At 46.1% G+C, this 24,091-nt stretch overlaps 1 protein-coding gene across 1 annotated transcript in view; it reads right to left on the bottom strand.

Moving 5' to 3' along the window:
* LIN7C (lin-7 homolog C, crumbs cell polarity complex component) overlaps positions 1-17,049 on the bottom strand; it is a 20,693-nt gene extending 3,644 nt beyond the window's left edge. Inside the window, exons 1-4 of the mRNA XM_018567790.1 lie at positions 16,993-17,049; positions 5,507-5,625; positions 2,241-2,312; positions 498-707 (exon numbers count right to left, since the gene is read on the bottom strand). Coding sequence (XP_018423292.1) covers positions 498-707; positions 2,241-2,312; positions 5,507-5,625; positions 16,993-17,029 — 438 coding nt within the window. The 5' untranslated portion in view covers positions 17,030-17,049. The remainder of the gene's footprint in view (positions 1-497; positions 708-2,240; positions 2,313-5,506; positions 5,626-16,992) is intronic.
* Positions 17,050-24,091: the final 7,042 nt, after the last annotated feature.

Consider the following 24,091-nt stretch of genomic DNA (forward strand, 5'->3'; position numbering starts at 1 on the left):
CCTGCGGTCAGATCAAGGGTCTGCTAGGAATGTTAGGGGACCCCACGTTTCCCCCCACTTTTGGGGGGCAGGGGTCCCCCCTGAAAATACCTACCAGACCTAAAGGGCCTGGTATGGATTTTGGGGGGAACCCCACACACTTTTTTTTTGTTTTAACTTGAGCGGGGGTCCTTCTTAAAATTCCTACCAGACCTAAAAAGTCTGGTATGAAATAGGGGGGAACCTCACGCTTTTATTTTTTTCCTCTTCTGCAGATTGTAAAAAAAAGTTTTTTTCCCCCTCTAATGTCACTTTGCTGCAACAAAAATTCATCCGAATAACAAACCTTTCCGAAACGAATTGCACATGTCTAATGCTTACCTATTATTTTTCGGGGGTCAGATCTTCTAGTACCTTCTATAACTATGTGCATGTTATGGTTGCAGTTCTTCCTGCAGACACAGAAAACAAGGCCCACTGCTCATACAAAGAGTGTGAAGGAAAAGGCCGCCTCTTACCACTCCATTCACAGACAGTAGCTGGTCCCCGCGCTTCAGTGAGCCTTGTCTGTCCGCGATCCCACCAGGGATAATGCGGGAAATATAAATGGGAGAGTTCTGCTCTTTTCCTCCCATTATGTTAAATCCGAGACCTTCTTCTGTTTTGGGGAGTTCAACGACCCTGGGGTGCGAATGGCCTTCACTCGCGGCAAACGCAGCTACAGTAGCCTGGAAGATAAGAAGATAACTTTACTGACAGCTCTAGAGGAAAAATAAAAATCACCTCACTGCTGACCAACATTCAGCAAAGGCCGGCATGGAGATTACACATAACACACATGGAGCTCTTCTGTGAAGCATTGTATGCTACCATTGCCATCTAGTGGACAGACGGCAATATGTATGCAACTCCCTAACCCAGCCCGTCTCGCATGGAGGAACATTTGAAATAACTTTCCGGTCTCAGGGAACCTCTGCTACTAATTACTTGATCAACAGCTCACAGTACTGTACAGTGTGATGGTCACTGGGAAGATTCACCCTTTACAGATAACAAAAGAAGGACATTGGCGTCAGTGGTGACTTACCTTATTACTTGTACTCGCCCCAAATGCTCCTGATACTTAGCTCGATACCAGAACTCCCGTTGTCAGGAGAGGAGGGTAATTACTTGCCCCCCAGCTTCCCAATTGGCTGGGAAGCCGGCTCCATGCTCCTTCGACACTTGGTGATGAGGGAGCATGGAGCTGGCTTCCTGGCCAATCAGAAAGCCAGGCAGCATGTAATGACTTGCCGCCCGGCTTCCTGATTGGTCGGGAAGCTGGCCAACCAGGAAGCCGGGCGGAGAGTCATTACCCACCCCCAGCTTTCCGATTGGCCAGAAAGCTGGCTCCATGCTCCCTTGTCACTTGGTGACGAGGGAGCATGGAGCCTGCTTCCCTGCTAATCAGAAAGCCAGGCGGCGAGTCATTATGTCCTAATGAAGAGACCCTGCGTGGTCTCGAAACGTTGGCTCTTGTGATTGTGTGACGTCTATATCCAATAAATGGACTTGTTGGATTATTCTACTGAGCTGGTGATTCCTCTTTCTACATTATACGCCACCCGGCTTCCTTAATGGGACTTCCAATATCGGTATTCGGTATCAGCGAGAATAAAAATATAAAATATCGGCACTCGATACCGAAAAAACGATATCGGTGCATCCCTACTCAATATCAATAAATAAATCAATAATAATGCATTAAACATTTTTTTCCTATAAGACTGCGGTTACCCAACAAAGCACATTTACTGTATGCTGCCTTCCCATCCAAGGATAACTTGACAATATAATTTGAGCTGACTAATCAGCCATCAGAATCACAGGATGACCTTGCATCTACATATACAGGCACTAGGTCAGTATAAGAGCCCATTCACACCAGGGCGGTTGTGGATCAGCACGGTTACCGCGCTGATCTCAAAAGGGAGGTTTTGGAAGTTTTCAATTGCGTTTCCGCTCTGTATGGAAACCGCACTGATCAGCGTGGCAAAATTAGTGCATGGAGACGTTCGGATCACGCGGACCCGCGCGGTCACATGAACGGTCCCCAAGGCAATGTATGGGATTGTTCTTGTCGGCGGATCCGTGCAGCTGAACCGCCCGGGTCTGAACAGGGTCTTAAGGGTCTGCCATAACATATATTATAAAACATCTAAACAGAATAAGATTTGGGTAGAGAATCATTGCCAAGTGAGCAAACACATGAAGGAGCTTACCTTTGCTGTTGCGTTGGCCCTCACCTCTGGGCTGCTGTTGATATCCACAGTCTCATAAACATGTTCATAAACCTTAAACAAAAAAGGCAATATCATCAACTGTGCCTTTTCCTAAAACACTAAATATATTTGTTTAAAAAAAAAAAAAAATATTTATAAAAGTTCATCTGTCAGGTTTTGAAGCTTTTGGGTTGGACTTGATGGACTGTCAGGTTTTGGGTTGGACTTGATGGACGTATGTCTTTATTCAACCCCAAATACTATGTAAAATAACTTTACAGCAAGTGTGTACTCACAGCGGTCCCCAGTCTAGGCGAGTATGGACCGAGCCATAGGAATGAATAGGGCCAGTGGTGCGCAAGCGCAGTAAGAACTTGATATGGATTTGGGGTTTCTTTCTCCTACATTGGCTGTGAAGTGCTGGGAGGCCCGCATAGTGGAGACCTCAGGGATGGGGTGAAGGTATTATACTACTTGTCCTTCACTCAGGCTAGGATCACACCTAGGCGATTCAGATGCTGAGCTGTTATCGCGCATTTTCGATTGTGTGAATGTTCCTTGTAAACCAGCAAAAGGTTTCCAGATACACTCACCAGCCAGCATGCAAAAAAACCTGCCTAATCACTAAGGTTAAAAACAGAGGTTTAGATACATGTCTTCTGCAGAAAATGTGAAAGCCGCACAGCCGCGTCAAGCCACCTCCATATAGTGCGGTCCTAACTCTAAACTATGAGAGTCTCCATCTTGGAGCACATGGGGCAAAAGATCAAATTGGGGGCAGGTTTGTCAGGAGGTTTACAAGGAACTTGCTTGACTTGTTCCTTGTAAACCACGCGTTTATCAATGCATAGAGATGTCTATGGCACCCAAACCGCGTGACAATCGCCCGGAAATAGCTCCTGCACATGGTCGCACGACAAACCGCAAAGGAGTGAACAGCCTCCATTGACGTCAATGCGAATCTGTGTTTTGCGTGAAACCGCACTAAATTGCCTAGGTGTGCGCCGGCCCTCAGGGTGGTGAGGGGAAACATTAAAGAACAATGTTACTAAAAAGGTATTCAGAGAAAACTTTGAAGGTCAATGCCCGTGGTCCATGACCCTCATTTTTATAAATGACTTGTGGCACAGTAAAGACTCCTTAAACAGAAGGTATTTACAACCCCAATTCCAAAAAAGTTGGCACGCTGTGTAAAATCAAACATAAAAACAGAATGCAATGATCGGCAAATATCAGAAACCCAGATTTTATTCACAATAGAAAATAGAATACATATCAAATGTTTAAACTGAGAAAATGGACCATTTTAAGAATAAAAAAAAGGTAATTTTGAAACGGATTGCAGCAACGCGTTCGATAAAAGTCGGAACAGGACCATGTTTACCACGGTGTAGCATCCCCTCTTCCTTTAACAACACTCTGTAAACATCTGGGAACTGAGGAGCCCAGTTGCTGGAGTTTAATTCCCAACATTTATGGAATTGGGGTTATACATTCCATCACACATCCCCAAAATAAGAGGATCATTCTTCATTTCAGGACAGCTATGCAACTCATTCCATTACACCCCAACAGCCAAACACACATCCAGGACTGCTGGTCTCGTTGGATCCCAAGTCCTACATTATAGAAGCCATGGGACTCATACACTGCACTGATGATGATCAAAAAGCCTGAAACAGCTGTATGCAGGATGGAATACATGGCTCTATAATATTAGGCTATATTTGCACTATACACCAGGGGTTCTGGATGTGCATTTGGCTGTTTGGGGAGCACAGGAATGATTTGCATGGCTCCTCCCACTGTCCTGAAACGAGGCGTACTTCTCTTATTTTTGGGATATGTGAATACCGTCCCTCCTGCTTTGAGAAGGCTCGACTCTGCTGGAGGGCATATTTTGAATGCGAGTGCTTTCTCACCATAACCAGTATAGTTAACTATCTCATAAATGACTTGTAAATTGCATGCACAGTGTTGAGTAAAAATTGTGGTGTCCAGTGGTGAATGGTATTTGCGCTACATCTTACATAAGGCCCTTACTTGAGGGTCATTATAAAAGTCTGATTGGTTGCTAGGGGCCATTACATTACGCAGCTCACTATTGTTTTCTTTATTGGATACATCTTCATATGTACAGAAGAACCCTGGGTAAACATTTTATTAACCCTTGCAGTGGAGCTACCCTGGCACTGCAAAGGTTAAGTGCTCTTTTTTGCCTAAGGTTAAAAAATAACAAAGTTATATTCCCCTGATCCTCCGAGCCGTCTGGCTGTGACAGTGCTCCCTCCAGCCTGTCTCCTGCTCCTTTGCAGTGATGATATGTCCCTTGGTGTCCTCACGTCCTATACACAGTAAGGGGAATTCATCAAAACTGGAGCAGAGAGAATCTGGGGCAGCTGTGCATGGCAACCAATCAGCTTCTGTCTTTCATTTTCAAAGCGCTACTGAACAAACTGAAGAGAGAAGTTGATTGGTTAATATGGGCAACTGCTCCAGTTTCTGTCTGCTCCAGTTTTGATAAACTTCCCTCCAGTGTATAGAACGTGATGACTCAGGGACCTTAGACCACCGCAGCAGAGGGGGAAGAGAGGCTTCAGGGACCGGTCTAAGAGCAAGCCGGCTCCGAGGATCAATTGAGTATAACTTTTTTATTTTTGACCCTAGGCAAAAGCGGGCCTTTACCCATATCTTTAAATAACAACAAACACACCTTTAGAAATGTTTAGTAATGACACAATCTACAAACACATACTTCTAGATAATTGCCGGCTTTGTATTCTTTGCATTCCTTTATTTCACTTTTCTTCCCCAGTTGGACAGTGGCCATTTTTACTAAGGTGAGATTACTAGATCTCCCTTTACTTCCTGGATTTCTGGCACATGTGACTAGGACATGTGACCATGTAGATCATCTCAGGGGAGGAAAATGCCTTTCCCTGAGATCTCGTGAGAATACAGATGAGATTTCCCAGCAATGCTCTGCTGATGACAAGGCAATATCAGGGTGCATTGCTTTTGGCAAACTGAAGTCATTTTGCCCTTTCAAAGCAGGAAGTGAATGCTCTGCAAGTGTAAGTATTTCATAATCACAGCATTTTACACCTCACATGTCTATGTTATTATTACTCATCATACATAGAGGGGTGCATTGGTAGAATTAGATTTTTGGGTGCAAACGGCCGCTTTAACCCTTGCAAAGCGGGAGTAGCCCAACTGCAAGGGCTAATCATTTCTTATTAACAGTGAAGAGACATTATTCTCACCTCTCTGACAGCATTACAGAAATCACTCTGCAGGACTCTCTGCAATGCATGAAGCTTGTGTGGGGGAACCTCGCCACTTCTTTGGAGCTTCTCCAGGAGCTCAATAGCCCTTGAGATATCTATAAAATAAATAAAAACCATGTTATGTCAGACTGTAAACATAGAACAGTGATTCTCTGCAAAGTGTTGGATTAATGGTGATGGTCTTAAAGCCAAACTCTAGGAAAACAGCTAAATACACAGATAAAATACTTATAAGAGAGATGATGGGAGGGTTTTACCCTTCCCTGCTCTACCCAGCCATATCACACTACCAAAAGAATGCCACCGCCTTCTCTGTTCAAGTTAAAGCGGAACAAACACATTTGCCATCACGTCGTTTCTCTGCCAAAAAACTGCCAGCAATGTTTTTTCTTTGTGTATAATGATGTGGGCATTTGGGGAATAGGCAAGACAAATGCTTTACTCCAGTCACCGACACAAAAATGAGCAGTTAACCCTGCAGTGTAGTGGCAGTCCCTCTGCATGGGGAGGTTTATTTTCTTTGGTTGCCCAGGGATAGGCTTTAACCACTTGAAGTCTGAGGTGTTAAACTCCCTTCCCATCCAGGCCATTTTTCAGTATTCTGCGCTGCGGTACTTTGACTGACATTTATTCCGTCATGCAACGCTGTACTGCAATGAGTTTTATACCATTTTTTGGGGACACAAAGAGCTTTCTTTTGGTGGTATTTAATCACCACTAGGGAGGGGGGTTATTTTTTACTATATTAAGGAAAAATTACAGATAATTAAAAAAAAATTCTGTTTCCCCTATATTAAATTCTAAAACATTTATTATTACCCAATTTGTTGGTAAAATATAAAAGACGGGGTCACGTTGGGTAAAAAGGTACCAAACATGTCAAGCCTTAAAAGTGTGCACGCGCGCGAAACCTCATAAAACTACATTACCCAAAATTGGCCATAGGCGACACTTTAAAAGCTTTTACCGCTCATCAGTTTAGTGTTATCAGTGATTGATGGCCCTAAAATGATTGCTATCACTCCGACATTCGCGGCGATATGTAACATGTTTAGCGCAATTGTCGTTTTCGCGCATTAACGCATCTGACGCATAGTTACGTTTATAAACGTGGGGGTGAGGGACTTAAACATTTTGGGGGGGCTAACTTTTTTTTCTATGCAACTTATTTTTTTAAACTTTTATTTTTATTGCTATCACATAGTGGGATAACAATCCCCCTATATAATAGCAAAGGCACACTGACAGGTCCTCTTTATGGAGACATTAGGGGTCTCTAGGACCCCTAATGTCACCTGGGGACCCCAAAAGAAGCTGATGAAGCAGAGATCTGCTTCATCAGCTTCTTCTCTCTGGCTATAGCAGCCAGATGACTAACAGGTGAATGCGGAAGTGATGTATTACACATCACTTCCACATTCAAAGCACAGAGGGAGATCAGCAAGGAGGAAGATGCTGACCTCCCTCCCACCTTACCTCCTGACGCCCTCCCGAGCCGGTCCCGGGCCGCAGATGGGCTAGCGGATCCCGGGATTGAAGGTGAGGGGTCAGGAAGGGGGGCACTCCAGGCGGCGGTTGCGTTATTTGACGGGTCGGATGGGGGGCGGGGCTAGCAAATCACAACATACAACTGATCAGCAGCTATAGAGCCGCTGATCGGTTATATGTGAAACAGCCAAGACGGCTGCAAAGAACGGACACTGTTTTTTCTGCCCGGGCGCGCGCGAGCAGGAAAAAAATGCCGTCTAATGACGGCAACCCGCCCGTGTGAGTGTGTCCGTTTTTTTTCACAACGGGCGGACAGCAAGCGGTTAAAGTAATCTCCAGGCAAACATTAATCCCCATCCTGCATGTTCTTTTTATTTTCCCCCACCTTGTAAAGCAAGTTATACTGACCTATGCCACCAGCGCTGCTTCTGGGTGTGGGGACCACTAATCCAGTGCTGCAGATGTGCCCATGCTGACTGGTCCCCTGCAGTCCCCTCGCACTGTCGTCACTCTTCTGGATCCTGAAATGACCTTGCCACTGGACAGCCAATAGGAAGTGTTCACACTATGCTGGCAGTGACATGAACACCTTACGAAGGACCCGGCTTCATATAAACAATAGAGGACAGAAAAAATGGGGACTTGAGCGTCACATTCATGCCACTTTAGGTAAAAATGGCATTTAAATGTTTTTAAAGAGTATGATCAGTTAGAGTCGGGGGTTAATATTTGCCTGGAGATAGGCGTCAAATGTTGCGGACCATTAAGATCCAATTAAAGTGTACATATTAGGGCAGCAACTAATGATTATTTTCATAAATCGATTAGTTGGCCGATTATTTTTTCTAATAAGCGGATAAAAAAACAAAACATCATCCTTAATTTAAAATGAAATACACAAATGGAGTGTTACAAAATTTACTTCAGAATAAATCTGCATGCACAATTTTTTGCAATTGCACTGCACTGGAATGCACAGCATTGCAGTACCGCGCGTTCCAAGTGCGGCTGACATGTTTGGGGTGCCACTGAAATACACATCCCGTAGCAGAATTAATCAGGCCAAAACAGAACATCACTCTTTTCCCACCTTTTATAATTTTTTTAAAAATAATTGTATTATAAGCACATAGCACATGAACAGCTTCAGCCAGGGAATGCCAGTGGCAAGACTCCACAGACGGCAGCTGAATGTAAATACAGTAGGCAGTGGGGGGTGCAATAGCCATTTTAAATTGCAGTAGCCAAAAGCAGGCTGGCTATTGCACCTGCCCACTGCTTTCAGCAGTGGGCAGGTGCACTTCTCCTCCACTTCCACCGTGGAGGAGAGAGCTAGGAGATCCAACCAACTAATCGATAATGAGAATAGTTGACAACTATTCTCATAAAATCGATCGATTAGTATCGATTAATCAATTTGTTGGTGGCAGCCCTAACTTTTTTTTAGCCTTGGAAAGTTTGTGGGAGCACTAGAACCCCTGCAAAGTTTCGCCTTGTCCTGGTGATTGTTTTCAAGACAGAAAGTAATGAGAAATCCAAAATTTGACACTTTCTACTAGGACAAATCTTCCAAAGAGGACATGTGCTCTGGTGACAGTGAGAACATCTCCTCACTTTGAGGGAAGAGGGACAAAATAATGAATGTTTGCTAGGTAATATAGTTCACATATATGTATTTCAGCTATCACATTTATCTGTTTGGTTACCGTTTTTATTCAAGGGTCCTAGATAGGGATCTTGTTCAAATAAAATACAATCCTCTATTAGGTTCTGTAAATCTTATACAACTTGTGCAAACAAGTGTAAAGCATACATAAGCCCAGGAACAAACAACTGTCATCTCCTGTCATAAAAACAAAATGACATCGGAAACCAGATACAGTACATGGAGCACATGATAACGCGTGCTCGTCCTCAGACAGACAGGCATATATACTTTATACTAGTGAGCACATCCCCATCACTGGAAATGATAAGGTAATATACTTAAAGGAAATTCTGTGTTTGGTTGCTGCAGTTTGTTCCTGTGTAAGAAGATAGATGATAGCCATTACATTTGTGTATTTGTTCCTGGACAGATGTTAGACACTTCAAACCCGCATTGAAAGCCCGAACTAAAACTTCATTATTAAAGCAAAACCAAACAAAAAATAATAAAGAAATAGGGCTGCAGCTAACGATTATTTTTTGGCCTCATTCACACACAACGCAAGCAAAATTGTATATTGCATCTATACGCGTATATACGAGCGTCTATACAATCCCAGAATGCATCACTCGTAATGGAATTTTTAATGTGCTGTACGCAAGGACGCGTAAATATGCAGCAATACGCTGCCCGGACGCATCTCTGTTCCATTCTGTTTTTGCGCATATATATGCGCTACGCAAATATACGGCTCCATAAGCGGCTATGTGTATGGAGCCATTTATTTGCATGTGTTGCATATGGCACAATACGCACGGCAGTGTGAATGAGGCCTTAGGGATGCACTGATATATTGGCCGAAAATGGCACTTTTGGCATAATTCCGAAAGTGCCATTTATCTGCCGATACAGCGGCGCATTCCTGCTTTCTTTCCTCCCCGCTGTTCTGTGTACCAGCGGTGAGGAGAGAAACTGTCACAGGCGGCCGAGTGCTGCGAGAGGAGAGCGCTGTGTGCGGCTGGCGTCTCTCCTCCCACACCACTCAGCCTCCTGTTACATGTCAGGAGAGCGGCGGTGTGGATGAAGACAGCCAGCGCTGTCACAGGAGGCTGAGCTCTCCTCTCACACCGCCCCGCCCAGCCTCCTGTGACAGCGTGTCAGGATGGAGAGAGTACAAACACTCAGTGATCGCTGAGTGTTTGTAAATAATTGAGGACAGAGTATGATTACTATATCCTCAATTATGAATGAATGGGAAGTGATCTACATCACCTCCTGTTCATTCATGATTGTGGTTATAGTAAACACACAATGTCCTCATGTTATGAATGAACAGGAACTCTGAGTATAGAGGATTCCTGTTCCTTTAGAACAGGGGCTGCCTCAGTTCACAAACTTAATTTGTTCCACGATTCTGGTCGCGAACCGAATCAAACTGTGATCAGACCGCGATCTCGACTAGAGGAAGCCACAGCCATGTGTCAGAGTGGGGAAGATAGCTGCGGTTGTGTTCGTCACCCGATGAGGAGTTCACGAACGGAAGCAAAATTTTGACGAACTTCCTGTTCGCGAACAGAAGCGTTTGTGAACAGAGGTAACACTGTATTTTAAACATTTTGAAAAAAACAATTTTTGGTTTCGGACCGAGATTGTTTTTCATTACGGTTTCGTTTTTAACATTTTCATTTCGCTGCACTTCTAAATTTTTTCAGGAGCGATTAGTTGCCGGATTATTTTTATCGATCGGTTGCATAACAAAAAAAATCTCTCAATCTCTCTCACTCAATAGTTGCCAACTATTCCCATAATCGATTATTATCCATTTAATCGATTCCTTGTTGCAGCCCTATAAATAAATAAACCTTAATTTCAAAGATTCCCCCTCACCCCCAGTGTTTTTTGCCACTACCATGTTTCCCCGAAAGTAAGACCTACCCCGAAAATAAGACCTAGTGTCTCTTTTCGTAGAAAAAAAAATATAAGACACTGTCTTATTTTCGGGGAAACACAGTAGATGTCCCACAGCATCATTCAACCTACTAACTCTGAGCCCAGGGCTGCCAAAAGTGATCTGGGTGGCTGTAGTTGCTATTGTTCCCAGTTGCATCCACTTTGTTATAATACCACTAACAGGTGACCGTGGAATATTCAGTAGCAAGGACATTTCACAGATGGACTTATTGCACAGGTGGCAACCTATCACGGTACTATGCTTGAATTCACTGAGCTCCTGAGAGCGACCCATTCTTTAGGTGGCCATATACCTTACAACCATCGCACGACTTTCGTTGTGCGATGGTTGTAAGGTAATTAAAATTTCGTCTGATCTGCCCATCTTGGACCCGCAGATCGTACTTGCGATGATTCCAGTGCTGAGCGGGCAGTGCGCGCTTGTGCACACCGGCTCGTGCGGCATTCGTCTCCGGAGCACGCCACTAACCTGCAGGTTTTCAATTGTGCTCAGAAGACGAATGTCGTGCGACCTTACAGTAGAAGCTGCTCATGCACCTGCCGATTATCATACGATCGCAGGATCACCCCCGATTATCGTACAATAATCGGCGGGCGTATGGGCACCTTTACACAAATGTTTGTAGAAGCGTCTGCATGCCTAGATGCTTGATTTTATACACCTGTGGCCATGGAGGTGATTGGAACATCTTAATCCAATGATTTGGAGGGGTGTCCCAATACTTTTGACAATTTAGGCCCCATTCACACATGAATCGGCCTGCACGTACAGCTCCGTGCGGGGCTGTACCAAGTAGCTGCCGGGAAGGACAGGTGCTGTGTGTGATTAGAACGCAGCCCCCGTCCTTCTCTATGGGGCTACGCGGCCGTACGCCCCCGTACGCTCACCTCATTTGCAGGTCCGTAGGGGTGCGGGTGATCGTATTCATACGCCGCCGGAATAGATCCTGTATGCGTCCCGGCCAGAAAACCTGCACCCCTACGGACCTGCAAATGAGGTGAGCGTGAGGGGCGTACGGCCGCGCAGCCCCTTAGAGAAGGACGGAAGCTGCGTTCTAATCACACGCAGCACCTGTCCTTCCCGGCAGCTACTTGATACGGCCACGCACGGAGCTGTACGTGCAGGCCGATCCATGTGTGAATGGGGCCATAGTGTCTAAAAAAAAAAAAGACGTGGCCATGCTGACCAATGACAGCTCACCAATGCCAGCATTATGATGCTACACAGTCTTCGGGGCTATGCTGTGAAGTTCTGAATTGTGTTGCCCGTTACACTGGTTGAGGAGGTGGAAGGTTGTCATCTAAACAGCTAAGTGCAGAGGCGACTGAGAGGTTGTGGAGGGTGTTAGGTTAGGTGATTTAGGGCTTGCTCAAACCATGTCTGCTGAGCTGCACTTTTCTGCACACCACCGCACATGTATGGCTTGAAAAGGACACACAGAAAACAACTGACTTCCATGTGTCCTGTTCACACCACCAAAAAATAATGTCCAGGGGAAGCTTTAAAAAAAAAAAAAAGACAGGAGTTAGGCTTTAACATTCTGCTTTCTAATATATATATTTTTTTTTGATGAATAAGCCTGTTAATCTTTTCTCAAACCAAATACTGACCTCAGTGTAGACAAAAAAAAATGCTTGCTGCAAGTGTAAAGGCTTTAATAGCTGTGCAGCTCCCACATAGTATCTGTTCACTTAGCAGCCATCTGTTACACCAAGAAAATACTCTGCAAAGCTCCAAATCTTTTTTACAGTTGCATCCACTTTGTTATAATACCACTAACAGGTGACCGTGGAATATTCAGTAGCAAGGACATTTCACAGATGGACTTATTGCACAGGTGGCAACCTATCACGGTACTATGCTTGAATTCACTGAGCTCCTGAGAGCGACCCATTCTTTAGGTGGCCATATACCTTACAACCATCGCACGACTTTCGTTGTGCGATGGTTGTAAGGTAATTAAAATTTCGTCTGATCTGCCCATCTTGGACCCGCAGATCGTACTTGCGATGATTCCAGTGCTGAGCGGGCAGTGCGCGCTTGTGCACACCGGCTCGTGCGGCATTCGTCTCCGGAGCACGCCACTAACCTGCAGGTTTTCAATTGTGCTCAGAAGACGAATGTCGTGCGACCTTACAGTAGAAGCTGCTCATGCACCTGCCGATTATCATACGATCGCAGGATCACCCCCGATTATCGTACAATAATCGGCGGGCGTATGGGCACCTTTACACAAATGTTTGTAGAAGCGTCTGCATGCCTAGATGCTTGATTTTATACACCTGTGGCCATGGAGGTGATTGGAACATCTTAATCCAATGATTTGGAGGGGTGTCCCAATACTTTTGACAATTTAGGCCCCATTCACACATGAATCGGCCTGCACGTACAGCTCCGTGCGGGGCTGTACCAAGTAGCTGCCGGGAAGGACAGGTGCTGTGTGTGATTAGAACGCAGCCCCCGTCCTTCTCTATGGGGCTACGCGGCCGTACGCCCCCGTACGCTCACCTCATTTGCAGGTCCGTAGGGGTGCGGGTGATCGTATTCATACGCCGCCGGAATAGATCCTGTATGCGTCCCGGCCAGAAAACCTGCACCCCTACGGACCTGCAAATGAGGTGAGCGTGAGGGGCGTACGGCCGCGCAGCCCCTTAGAGAAGGACGGAAGCTGCGTTCTAATCACACGCAGCACCTGTCCTTCCCGGCAGCTACTTGATACGGCCACGCACGGAGCTGTACGTGCAGGCCGATCCATGTGTGAATGGGGCCATAGTGTCTAAAAAAAAAAAAGACGTGGCCATGCTGACCAATGACAGCTCACCAATGCCAGCATTATGATGCTACACAGTCTTCGGGGCTATGCTGTGAAGTTCTGAATTGTGTTGCCCGTTACACTGGTTGAGGAGGTGGAAGGTTGTCATCTAAACAGCTAAGTGCAGAGGCGACTGAGAGGTTGTGGAGGGTGTTAGGTTAGGTGATTTAGGGCTTGCTCAAACCATGTCTGCTGAGCTGCACTTTTCTGCACACCACCGCACATGTATGGCTTGAAAAGGACACACAGAAAACAACTGACTTCCATGTGTCCTGTTCACACCACCAAAAAATAATGTCCAGGGGAAGCTTTAAAAAAAAAAAAAAGACAGGAGTTAGGCTTTAACATTCTGCTTTCTAATATATATATTTTTTTTTGATGAATAAGCCTGTTAATCTTTTCTCAAACCAAATACTGACCTCAGTGTAGACAAAAAAAAATGCTTGCTGCAAGTGTAAAGGCTTTAATAGCTGTGCAGCTCCCACATAGTATCTGTTCACTTAGCAGCCATCTGTTACACCAAGAAAATACTCTGCAAAGCTCCAAATCTTTTTTCTCTCCTTGGAGTCTGATGAAATTAACTCAAACTGAATTTAGTGAGTGGGTGGGGATCATGTGCAAAATAGACTGCTCAGAGCTGTGTACAGATATGGTGTCTTAAGGTGCCCATACTGTACACCTTACAATTATCTGCAGATTTTCTGTGGTCAGATGGAAAAAGTGCAACAGATTGGCCAGGGTGGCGATTACTCCATCCACACAGTTAAGTGTAGATGGAGGAATCTGTTGCACCTTTTCCATCTGACCACAGAAAATCTGCAGATAATTGTAAGGTGTATGGCCAGCTTTAGAAGAAAACCCCATATTACAAAGTGTAAATAATGAATTCTTGCAAATCTCGTAACATCACTAATCTGAAAAACCAAAGTATTGTTCCACAGGAGCAGTGATGACATCAGAACAGATACTGGGATTGATGTGTAACGTATGTACATAAAGACTTTTCAGAAACTGATAACAGTCATCTGCAAGAGATTAACAGCGGGAACCGAATCAAACTTTGTTTGTTGGTAGTTATAGAGTCTAATCTCTCCCTTCCCTGGATACGGTCACCCATGTCCCTTTCATGCCTGGACTCAGTCAGCCCTGTCTCCTACATTCATCCCTGGACTCTGTGACCCCCACATTCCCTGGACTCAGCCAGCCCTTTTCCCTTTATCAACCCTGTCCCCCTCATCTTTGAACCCAGTCCCCCCATCATTGGATTTGGTCAGCCCTGTTTCCTCCATTCTAGGACTCTGTGAACCCTCTCCCCTCCATCCCTGAACTCAGTTACCCTTGTCCCCCACCTTCTCGGGACTCGGTCATCACTATTCTCTCCCATCCCTGGACTTGGTCCACCTACTACCATACAATTCTTGGGTTCAGTCTCACCTGTTCCTCTCCTTCCCTTGAATAAATCACCCCTGTGTCCACACTTTTCCAGAATCAGTCACTCCTCCATGGGATCAATCACCACTGTCCTTCTCCTTCCCTGGGTGCAGTTACCCCTGTTCCCATATTTCCATGAGCTAATCTGATATTTACAAGAAATCACCTAGACATATGCCATAAACAATATCTGAGATTGTGGAGATCATATAATGTTTTAAAGAAGGGCTAGACAAAACCCTGTCATCATGGCAACTGGAAAACATTCCCTGGTGACCAGGACATTCTATCCATGTGCTCTTCCATTCCGACCCCACCGTTGGCCAAGCAATGTGCGGCACTGCCAGAAAATCGGACCTGGATTCATTATTGCTCTGTGTCATGTGACATGTCTAAGACAACTGTATACACGTCTGCTGTAGAGAGGAGTGAGATGGAATAGCTTACAAGACTTGTATTTATGCCGCCTTTTCCAGTCCTAGATGAGAAGAGCCATGGAGAAATCTGTGCACCGAATTGAATATTAACTGTCCATATGTAAGCTTAGTGGTGGGTGTAGAGATCCTGTAAACGTCCAGGTTACCCAGCCTGTGATCTCCCAGGCTATTCTACAACATCTTGCTCATCTATGCCTTGATACTATTTCCTTGGTTTGTAGTAACTAAAGTACATATAAAAGCTCCTGTGCAACAGTCTAAAAAAATTCCCAAATTAAATACTACATAATACACAAGCCTTCCTTGAGTCAGCCAAGGCCTCCTTCATTTGTGTTGCATACACTCCCCCTCCCAGATGCTGAAGCTTACAATGGAAGGGTTACAGGAACAGAAGCAGGGCTGCCGATTTAGAGAGCACTGGGCTGGACTAGGTGTGGCCAACTACTGGATGACAGGCTACAGGCGTGTGAATCAGCAGTGCCAAAACTGATAGCCACGCCCCCTGTAACATTGCCTCATCCCAATGTAGCACAAGCAGACACAGCCTACAGGAGGGTGGCAAAGCTGCTCTAAATTCAGGAGCAGTGCAGCATCCTTGTCCCCTCATGCAGGAAGAATCACGAGCTCCATATAACTAGAAGGATCCGCAGGTATTTAAGAGACTTTAAAGGGGACTAAAAGAAAACTTTTTGTGAAGTTTCAATTAAGAGGTGCAGCACAAATACATTTCTGATGGGAGGCCATAGTTCTACTGTAATTGTATCCCCCACCAACCCCTACGTGGACTTGGTCCCTCTTGTACCCTCCATTCCTGGACTCGATCACTCCTGTCCCCCACCAACCCCTGCGTGGACTCGGTCCCTCTTGTACCTTCCATTCCTGGACTCGATCACTCCTGTCCCCCACAAACCCCTGCGTGGACTCGGTCCCTCTTGTACCCTCCATTCCTGGACTCGATCACTCCTGTCCCCCACTAACCCCTGCGTGGACTCGGTCCCTTTTGTACCCTCCATTCCTGGACTTGGTCGCTCCTGTACCCCACCAACCCCCTGCCTGGACTCAGCCACTGCTGTACCCCACCAACCCCTGTGTGGACTCGGTCCCTCTTGTACCCTCCATTCCTGGACTCGATCACTCCTGTCCCCCACTAACCCCTGCGTGGACTCGGTCCCTTTTGTACCCTCCATTCCTGGACTTGGTCGCTCCTGTACCCCACCAACCCCCTGCCTGGACTCAGCCACTCCTGTCCCCCACCAACCCCTGCGTGGACTTGGTCCCTCTTGTACCCTCCATTCCTTGACTCGATCACTCCTGTACCCAACCAACCCCTGCCTGGACTCGGTCCCTCTTGTACCCCTCCATTCGTGGACTCGGTCACTCTGTCCCCAACCAAGCCCTGTACTCGGTCACTCTTGTACCCCTCCATTCGTGGACTCGGTCACTCTGTCCCCAACCAAGCCCTGTACTCGGTCACTCCTGTTCCTCCATTCCTGGATTCTGTCCCCCTCCATCTCTGTCCCCTCTCATCCCTGTCCCCTCCTTCCCGGAACTCGGACACCCATCCTCGGTGTCAGTACCGTCTGTTCCCTGCACTTTACTACATCGGAGGAGCTCGCACAGATCTCGAGATTAACTGACATCAGACAGTCAGTTGATGCATAGGTGACAGCTCACCTCTCTCCAGCCGTACAGGTTCCCCGGACGCCGCCATCTTGTCTCCAGGCCTAGCCGGAAGTCGGGGAGCGGATGTGACGTGCAGTGCAGAACTCAGCGTACCGTGGTTACCATGGTGACTATCTGTCTGTGTGAACGGACATGCTGTGAGTGGTGGAGACTGGAGATGGAGAATCTGAGGTCCGGTGGAGGAGACTTTTACGGAGCCATCAGGCTGGTTATGCTGGGACTTGTAGTTCTACCATCAGACACCCAGAACATACCATCACTATAATGGTTTGTCTGGGGTCCTTTCTATTTTCCCTGACTTCCTGTTCCAGCAATGAGGTGAGCCAATGGCCAACTAGACAGGAAAACATAGGTAATGATAATAAACCGTTCCCTGTTTGAATGGAAATACATGTGTTTTATTATACTGTGAGGGGGATTTACTAATGAAAAGCAGAGAAATCCTGGAGGAGCTGTGCATGGCAACAAATCAGCTTCCGGCTTTCATTTTCAAAGCTTTACTGAACAAGCTGAAAAGAGAAGCTGATTGGTTACTATGCTCCAGACAGCAGCGTCACCAGGACGGGTGTCCCCCAGTACACACATCATAACGTATACCTGTGACCTACGTAATGATGGTGATAGACGCCAGCAAACAGAGGCAGGGATAAGGTATGCCACCAGGGACCCCCTATTTTGTGCAGCTGTCAGTCATTTCAGTGTCACCCTATGTGGGCTGCACCTCCCTTGTGAAGCCACTGGCTCCAGAGGCACGTTCAGTTGCTCAGCCGCTGCGAGTGCTGAGTTAGCAAACCGCCGCTGAATGCTGTGCTTCAGATCAGCGCTCAGGACTGCGAACTTAGCACTTGCAGCAGAAAGGAATGTGGATGCAGAGCGCTGAGTGTGATGGAGAAGGTGGGGAGGTGGGGGACAGAGCACCGGCGGCCATTTTAAATGTGGGCTTACCTGGCAGCGTTATGCAGCTGAAGTGTTCAGTGAAGCTGCTGCAGCAAACTGAAACTGAAGTGCTGCGAAACAGCTACTCGGCGCTTGGCTAAGGAACTGAACTCACCTCAGATTCTGTCTGCTCCAGTCTTAGTAAATTTGCTTTCTGTGTCCAGACAGGAAGTGAGGGGGAAATCTTCACAATGGGGACACAGACTAAAATAAGAACCCTGACAGGGTCCTTTCTCGAGCTGTCAAAACCTTCAAATTTGTGTAAACGTGATCCTTCCAATCTCCTAGTGGTAGTCAGGTCCACTGTATGTTAATGCGCTTAAAGATCTCTGGGCAAAAGTGTTCTTAACCCTTGCAGTAGGGCTACCCCTGCGCTGGAAAGGTTAACTGCTCGTTCATGTCTGGGTGGTAAAAAAAAAAGAAAAAGTTATACTCACCTGAACCGGCTGCTGGAGTGTTCCTAAGTGTCCTGATGTCTATACCTTAGACCGGGACCTTAGACCGCTTCAGCCTAGAGGGGGAGAGGCTCCAGTGACTGGTCTAAGAGCAAGCCGGCCCTAGGATCAGGTGAGGAACATCACGGCCAACTTCGCCCAGTTGTTATTTATTGGCCGGGACCTGCTAGAAGACTCCAGCAGGTGGTGGCCAATAGGAAACAGTTGGGTGGAGCTAGCTGTCACTGCTAGCTCGGCCTAATTGTTTTTTTTGTTGTTTTTTAATCTGCCGACACAGGCGGGGATTGAAAAGGACACAGACCACTGCAGCCAGCATCGGCGGAGAGCTGAAGAGCGGCAGCTGCAACTAATCGAAAAGCAACTAATCGATGATGAGAATCGTTGCCAACGATTATAATCGATTTAATCAATTAGTTGTTGCAGCCCTAATTATTTGGGACTTTCACTTGTGCTGGGAGCAATAAAGATCACAGGCCAGATAAGTAGATCTGTGGAATGTGGAAGGCCTGGCAGATGACTAAATGAAGGAATGCATTTGCTCTAACTGGGGGACAAGAGAATGCTATTTTTAATATTCAGACTCGCACCCCAGTATCGTCACATCCCCAAGCGAGAGGCCACCACGCAATGCATCAAGAATCCATCCAAGCACCTTTGTGTGTTTATTAGGACCATTTCTATGTTGATAGATTCATTTCTCATGAGATTGTTTGATGAACCAAACCCGGATTGTAACCATTTATTAGCTATTAATTAACGAGCTAAGAATAAAGTTTCATTTAAGAACGTTCTTTTGTATTATTATTATACAGGATTTATATAGCGCTAACAGTTTGCGCAGCGCTTTACAATATAGGGAAGACATTACAATCACAATACAATTCAAGACAAGATGGTAAGGAGGGCTCTGCCTGTGAGGGCTTACAATCTAATCTTTTCCATTCTTCCGCACCCAAAACGACACACAAATAACTGGTCTAGACAGTATGGGAGACAGCTCATCAAGCACCTGATTCCAAAAAATGGACACTATGACAACTCTATAAAACATGGAGAAAGTCTGCATTCAACTGAGAGCAATGAAGACAGTTGGATTTGGGAGATCAACCTATTTTATATAGACTCAGCAGAAATAGGTATGCGAATGATACCCAACTGGATCATTCTATTGTTAACTGCTGGCGAGAGCCAATCAGGGCCATCTTTAATATTAACTGGGCCCTGGGCAAGAATTTGCCCAGACCCTCGTATCTACCTACATCACCTTCGCCTGAAAAGAAATTAAAAAATAAAAACAATGTATATATTTATTTAGTTCAATGCAATGGACTCAGGACTCTGAAAGGCAATAGTAGTGATGGTGGTCAGCTGCACAGAAACCTGGCACACAGGTCTATTCTCTGAGCACAGCATACTCAATGAATTGACAAAATAATGGAAACCCTCATTACACCCAGCACTGATGTTGCTCTCTACGCCTGGCACAGTCGTGCTGCACACCACCCATCCACAGCTAGCAACATCCCCCCTTCACCAGGCTAGGCCCCCCCTTTCCATCCCCAGCATTATCATCATGCTCTGCCAGCCAGGTGCTCCATTCTCTGGAACTGCAGACAATGAGCAGAGATGAGTGCAGCTTCGGCCGCTCCCAGCACTCACTGATAAGCGGCGGCTCTTTCCTCATCTGGCTACTGGGCTCCCCCTCTCTACCTGCTGTGGCCGTGCATCTCAGGTGCTCACTTTGCACCCTGCAGATCCAGCAGCCACCACCTGCCAATCACCAGCACTGGCTGTCAACATGCCGGATGCAGTCCCCCCCTGCCACCAGCAGTGCCACTGCTCTCCTGCCTACTGCTCCGAGCAAAAGGGACAGCTGCTGTGGGCCCCTGTAAATGATGCGGTCTAGGGCAGTTGCCCCTTTTGCCCTGCGGTAAGGATGGCCCTGGAGCACAGATGTGGGAGCATTGGTTTGGAAAGCACTGTAATGGCAGTAGTCTCTAGAAGTTTCATGTAACCCTTGTATAATCATCGCCTGCAGCCTCCAACCACTTCTATGGCATCTCTTCAGTCTCTGACAATGTTCTGTACCAATACATTTACAGAATATAATGTAAAACCTTTGGACAATATCAGGGGTCACACTTAAAGCCCCCTTTATGTAGTAAGTTGACCTCTGCAACGCTAAGGGCTTCCAGGAAGCATCAAGGGTATCGGAGACCTTGAAAACCAGTGTAGACAATGGAAGAATTATGGATACACTCTTTATATTTAAAGCCCAACTCTCCCCTTCCCCTGCATTTATAAAAATGTGTATGTCTACAGTGTCTTCGGCTGGGTCTAATGATGTCAAAGATCCTCTTCACCATCTTCTTTCGGTGGATCCTAAATATTCCTCCTGTGAGTCTAGGGCAGGAGTGGAGCCTTGACACCCCAGACTCGCAGCACAAGGGATCATTCACCCTGGAAGAAGACCGGCACCACATTGCTGGATTGGTAAGTCTGGCTCGGGGACAATGCCGGAGAACCAGCAAGTACCGCATCCATACCTGATTTTTTTTAACCACTTCCAGGGGATCCACCATTTTTACTTTTGCTTGAACGGGCATTTGACTTTCTATTAAGGCCTGTGATGGGAAACCCTTTATGTCATTATATGGAGCAGACCAACGGATGGGGTTATGTTTGTGAATATGTTTGGCATGCATAAACATTTTTGGCACAATAAAGTCTGTCCATATTTTACTGGCATAGAATTATAGCTTGCTCCTTCGAAATATGCAGCACAGGTTTTCCATTGTGCAATGCACCAGGAACAACATACACAGTGACAACATGCCATTAAATCATCATATATATATATGTTCTGTTCCTGACAGGGAGCTCTGTAATGTATCTTGGCTCAGCTATAGGACGCAGCCTACACGCAAACAGTTCCTAGCAGAAGGAGAGATGGGCGGTGCTGATTCAATGTCATGCAGCTTACATCGTTCAAGAAATATTATTAACAAATGCTCATTAGACAAACAGGAACAACAGGAGACAGTTGTGTATAGGAGAACTGCCAGTCCATACAAATAATACAGAAGCAAGCCAGTTTCATTTATGACTACTCAGAAGATTAAAAGCAGAGCAGGAATTGTAAATGTATTGTTACATCTTGGAATATTTGTGCTCTTGGGACTTTAGTCGCCTTCCCCAAAATTTCCAGCAAGTGGTTCAAATTAAAGGAAACTTTCAATTTTGTTAAAGAAGATCTATGAGGTGAGTGATTTTCACTCATCCTCATAGTTCGAGCCGATGTGTGACAATGAAACTGTGACATGTCGGCTCAATAGATCGAGAAGTGAGCGAACACATACCGTCGCTCGCTCACTTCTCGATCATGTCCCTGCAGAGAGCCGTGACTGTCACTCACGGCTCCCTGCAGGGATTCCCCCCCTCTCCGATCCTCCACCGCTGACTGGCGGAACGGATGGGGAGGGGGCGGGTACAGCTAGCTCTGCCTCTAGATAGGCAGAACCAGCTGTCAATCACGCAGCTGGGTGGATCTCGACAGTAATGTCTCGGCTGCGGCGGTCACAGTATACCGCGAGCTATACTGAGCTTTGGGTCACGGGAGGACGCTAGTTTGTGTCCTCCCGTGACCCTTAGGAGAACTATGGGGACAAACACTTACCCCATAGTTCTCCTTCAAGTGAAAAACAAGTTGTATGGATTGCAGAGATTTTAGCAAACTTCATTGGAAATTCCTCTCTGCAGGTGTTCTAAGGATATTATACAGTTTGTGAGTTTCCCACTGTTGAGTTTATTCAGACATTAAAGTAAACCTGTCATAAAAGATTCCACATCCACCCCCGCCCCATGTGCCTACTGCCTGCACCGGAATGTTGCCATAATGTTGTCCTCAGTGCCATGTAATAGTGCCGGGGCATAGTTATTGCTCACTGAAGCCCCAAGTGCTGCTTCCTCAGGGGGCATGTCCAGTTCCCTCCCCATACCCAAAAATTAGGGATGCACCGATACTAGTAGCTAGGGTGGCATGTCATTACCTGCCACCCGGCCTCCTGATTACCCAGGAAGCCAGCTCCATGCCAGCGGAAGCACCAATATCGGTACTCGGTATCAGCAAAATAGCAGTACGCGTACCCGATACAGATTAACCGGTATTGAAGCATCTCTACCAGAAATATCAACATTTTTACTGAATGGTGGCTGAAATCAGACCAGCGGGGAGTGGCACTTTACCTAAATATAGGCAATTAAGGGTATCTAGTACAGAGTGAAGTGATGAGTTAACAACAGGTTTTCGGTAACACAACCTCGCCAAGATATTGCTCAAAAGCTGCCCCTTTAAAAGAAAAAGAGTACGGCCCCATTCACCAGATCCATTAGCACCATTTTTCAACGGAAGCTAACGCAAGGACATCTGAAAATGAATGGGTGTGAATAGGAGCAACTCACACCAGTCTGTTGCATTGTGTTACACTTCCCTCTGCTGAAAAAAATGTAGAGCAGGCTCTCCTTTTTTTCAGCTATACGCAGCAGACTGTTTAGTGAAAAGATAACGCATGTCAATGGAAGGCAGAACCTTATATAGCTTAGTGTAAAAATCAAACCTCCCCCCTCCCCCCCCGAAAAAGAAAGACACAACAGATGTCAGCGGACTATGCAAACTCAAGTCAACGTATCTCCGTTGACTCGCATTTGTGGCTCCAATTCTGGTGTGAGTGCACCCTAAATACTCACCTCTTCTGCTGCCCGTTACTTTAAACCCAACTCCATTGAAGAGAACTCATCCAAGTCTGTTTAAAAAACAGTACTTCTGGGAGCTATTGCCTGCTATATACTGAGAGTGCCGCAGCTGGGGCAGATCCAAATAATACTGTTGAGATCCACCCAGCCAGCTGATTAATGGTGGTCTCTACCTATCTAGAGGCAGAGCCAGCTGTGCCCGCCCCCTCCCCGGTCCGTTCCTCCAGTCAGCGCTGGAAGGACCGGAGAGAGAAGGGGGGAATCCCTGCGGGGAGCCATGACTGATGGTCACTGCTCTCTGCAGGGAGATGATCGAGAAGTGAACGAGCAACGGTATGTGTTTGCTCACTTCCCGAGCTATTGGCATTTCTTTACATCAATTGAAGTATTTATAGCCAAGAAACTATTAAGGTGACACCTACAGGCCAAAATCAGGTATTGTACAGAATAGCAGAGCATTTCCTGGTTCTGTATGTAGACCTAATTTAGCTTAAAAGGAAATGTAACACAAAGCCAACTGTAAAAATAATAATAATAATATAACCCTTTTAAAAAATTAATGTTGCCATGCTCCAACTGCCTGGTACCAGTGTGTAGACACATAAAGTGACACTAAACTCAGAAGTTAAATAATAAAATACATTCAAGTACCCTAACTTATTTGTGTATCATTCAGCTGTAGATCCTCAAAGCTTCTCTGAATTTGTGCTGACACTGTCCTTCCTTCTGGAGGGTGGCTACTTTTCTTCCCCATGTTCCCTGTGTTTGTAAAGTAGCCACTTCTCCAAGCTCACTTCAGTGATGGACTACAATCTCACGTTTAGTTTACTAATTTGTGTTGAGATTGTAGTCCATCACAGGAGTGAGCTTATAGCGGTGGCTACTTTACAACACACACAGGGACCATGGGGAACAAAAGTAGCCGCCCTCCAGAAGGAAAGACAGTG

The sequence above is a fragment of the Nanorana parkeri genome, unplaced genomic scaffold, assembly GCF_000935625.1.
Source record: "Nanorana parkeri isolate BGI_ZX_2015 unplaced genomic scaffold, ASM93562v1 scaffold1093, whole genome shotgun sequence".
Taxonomy (NCBI): Eukaryota; Metazoa; Chordata; class Amphibia; order Anura; family Dicroglossidae; genus Nanorana; species Nanorana parkeri.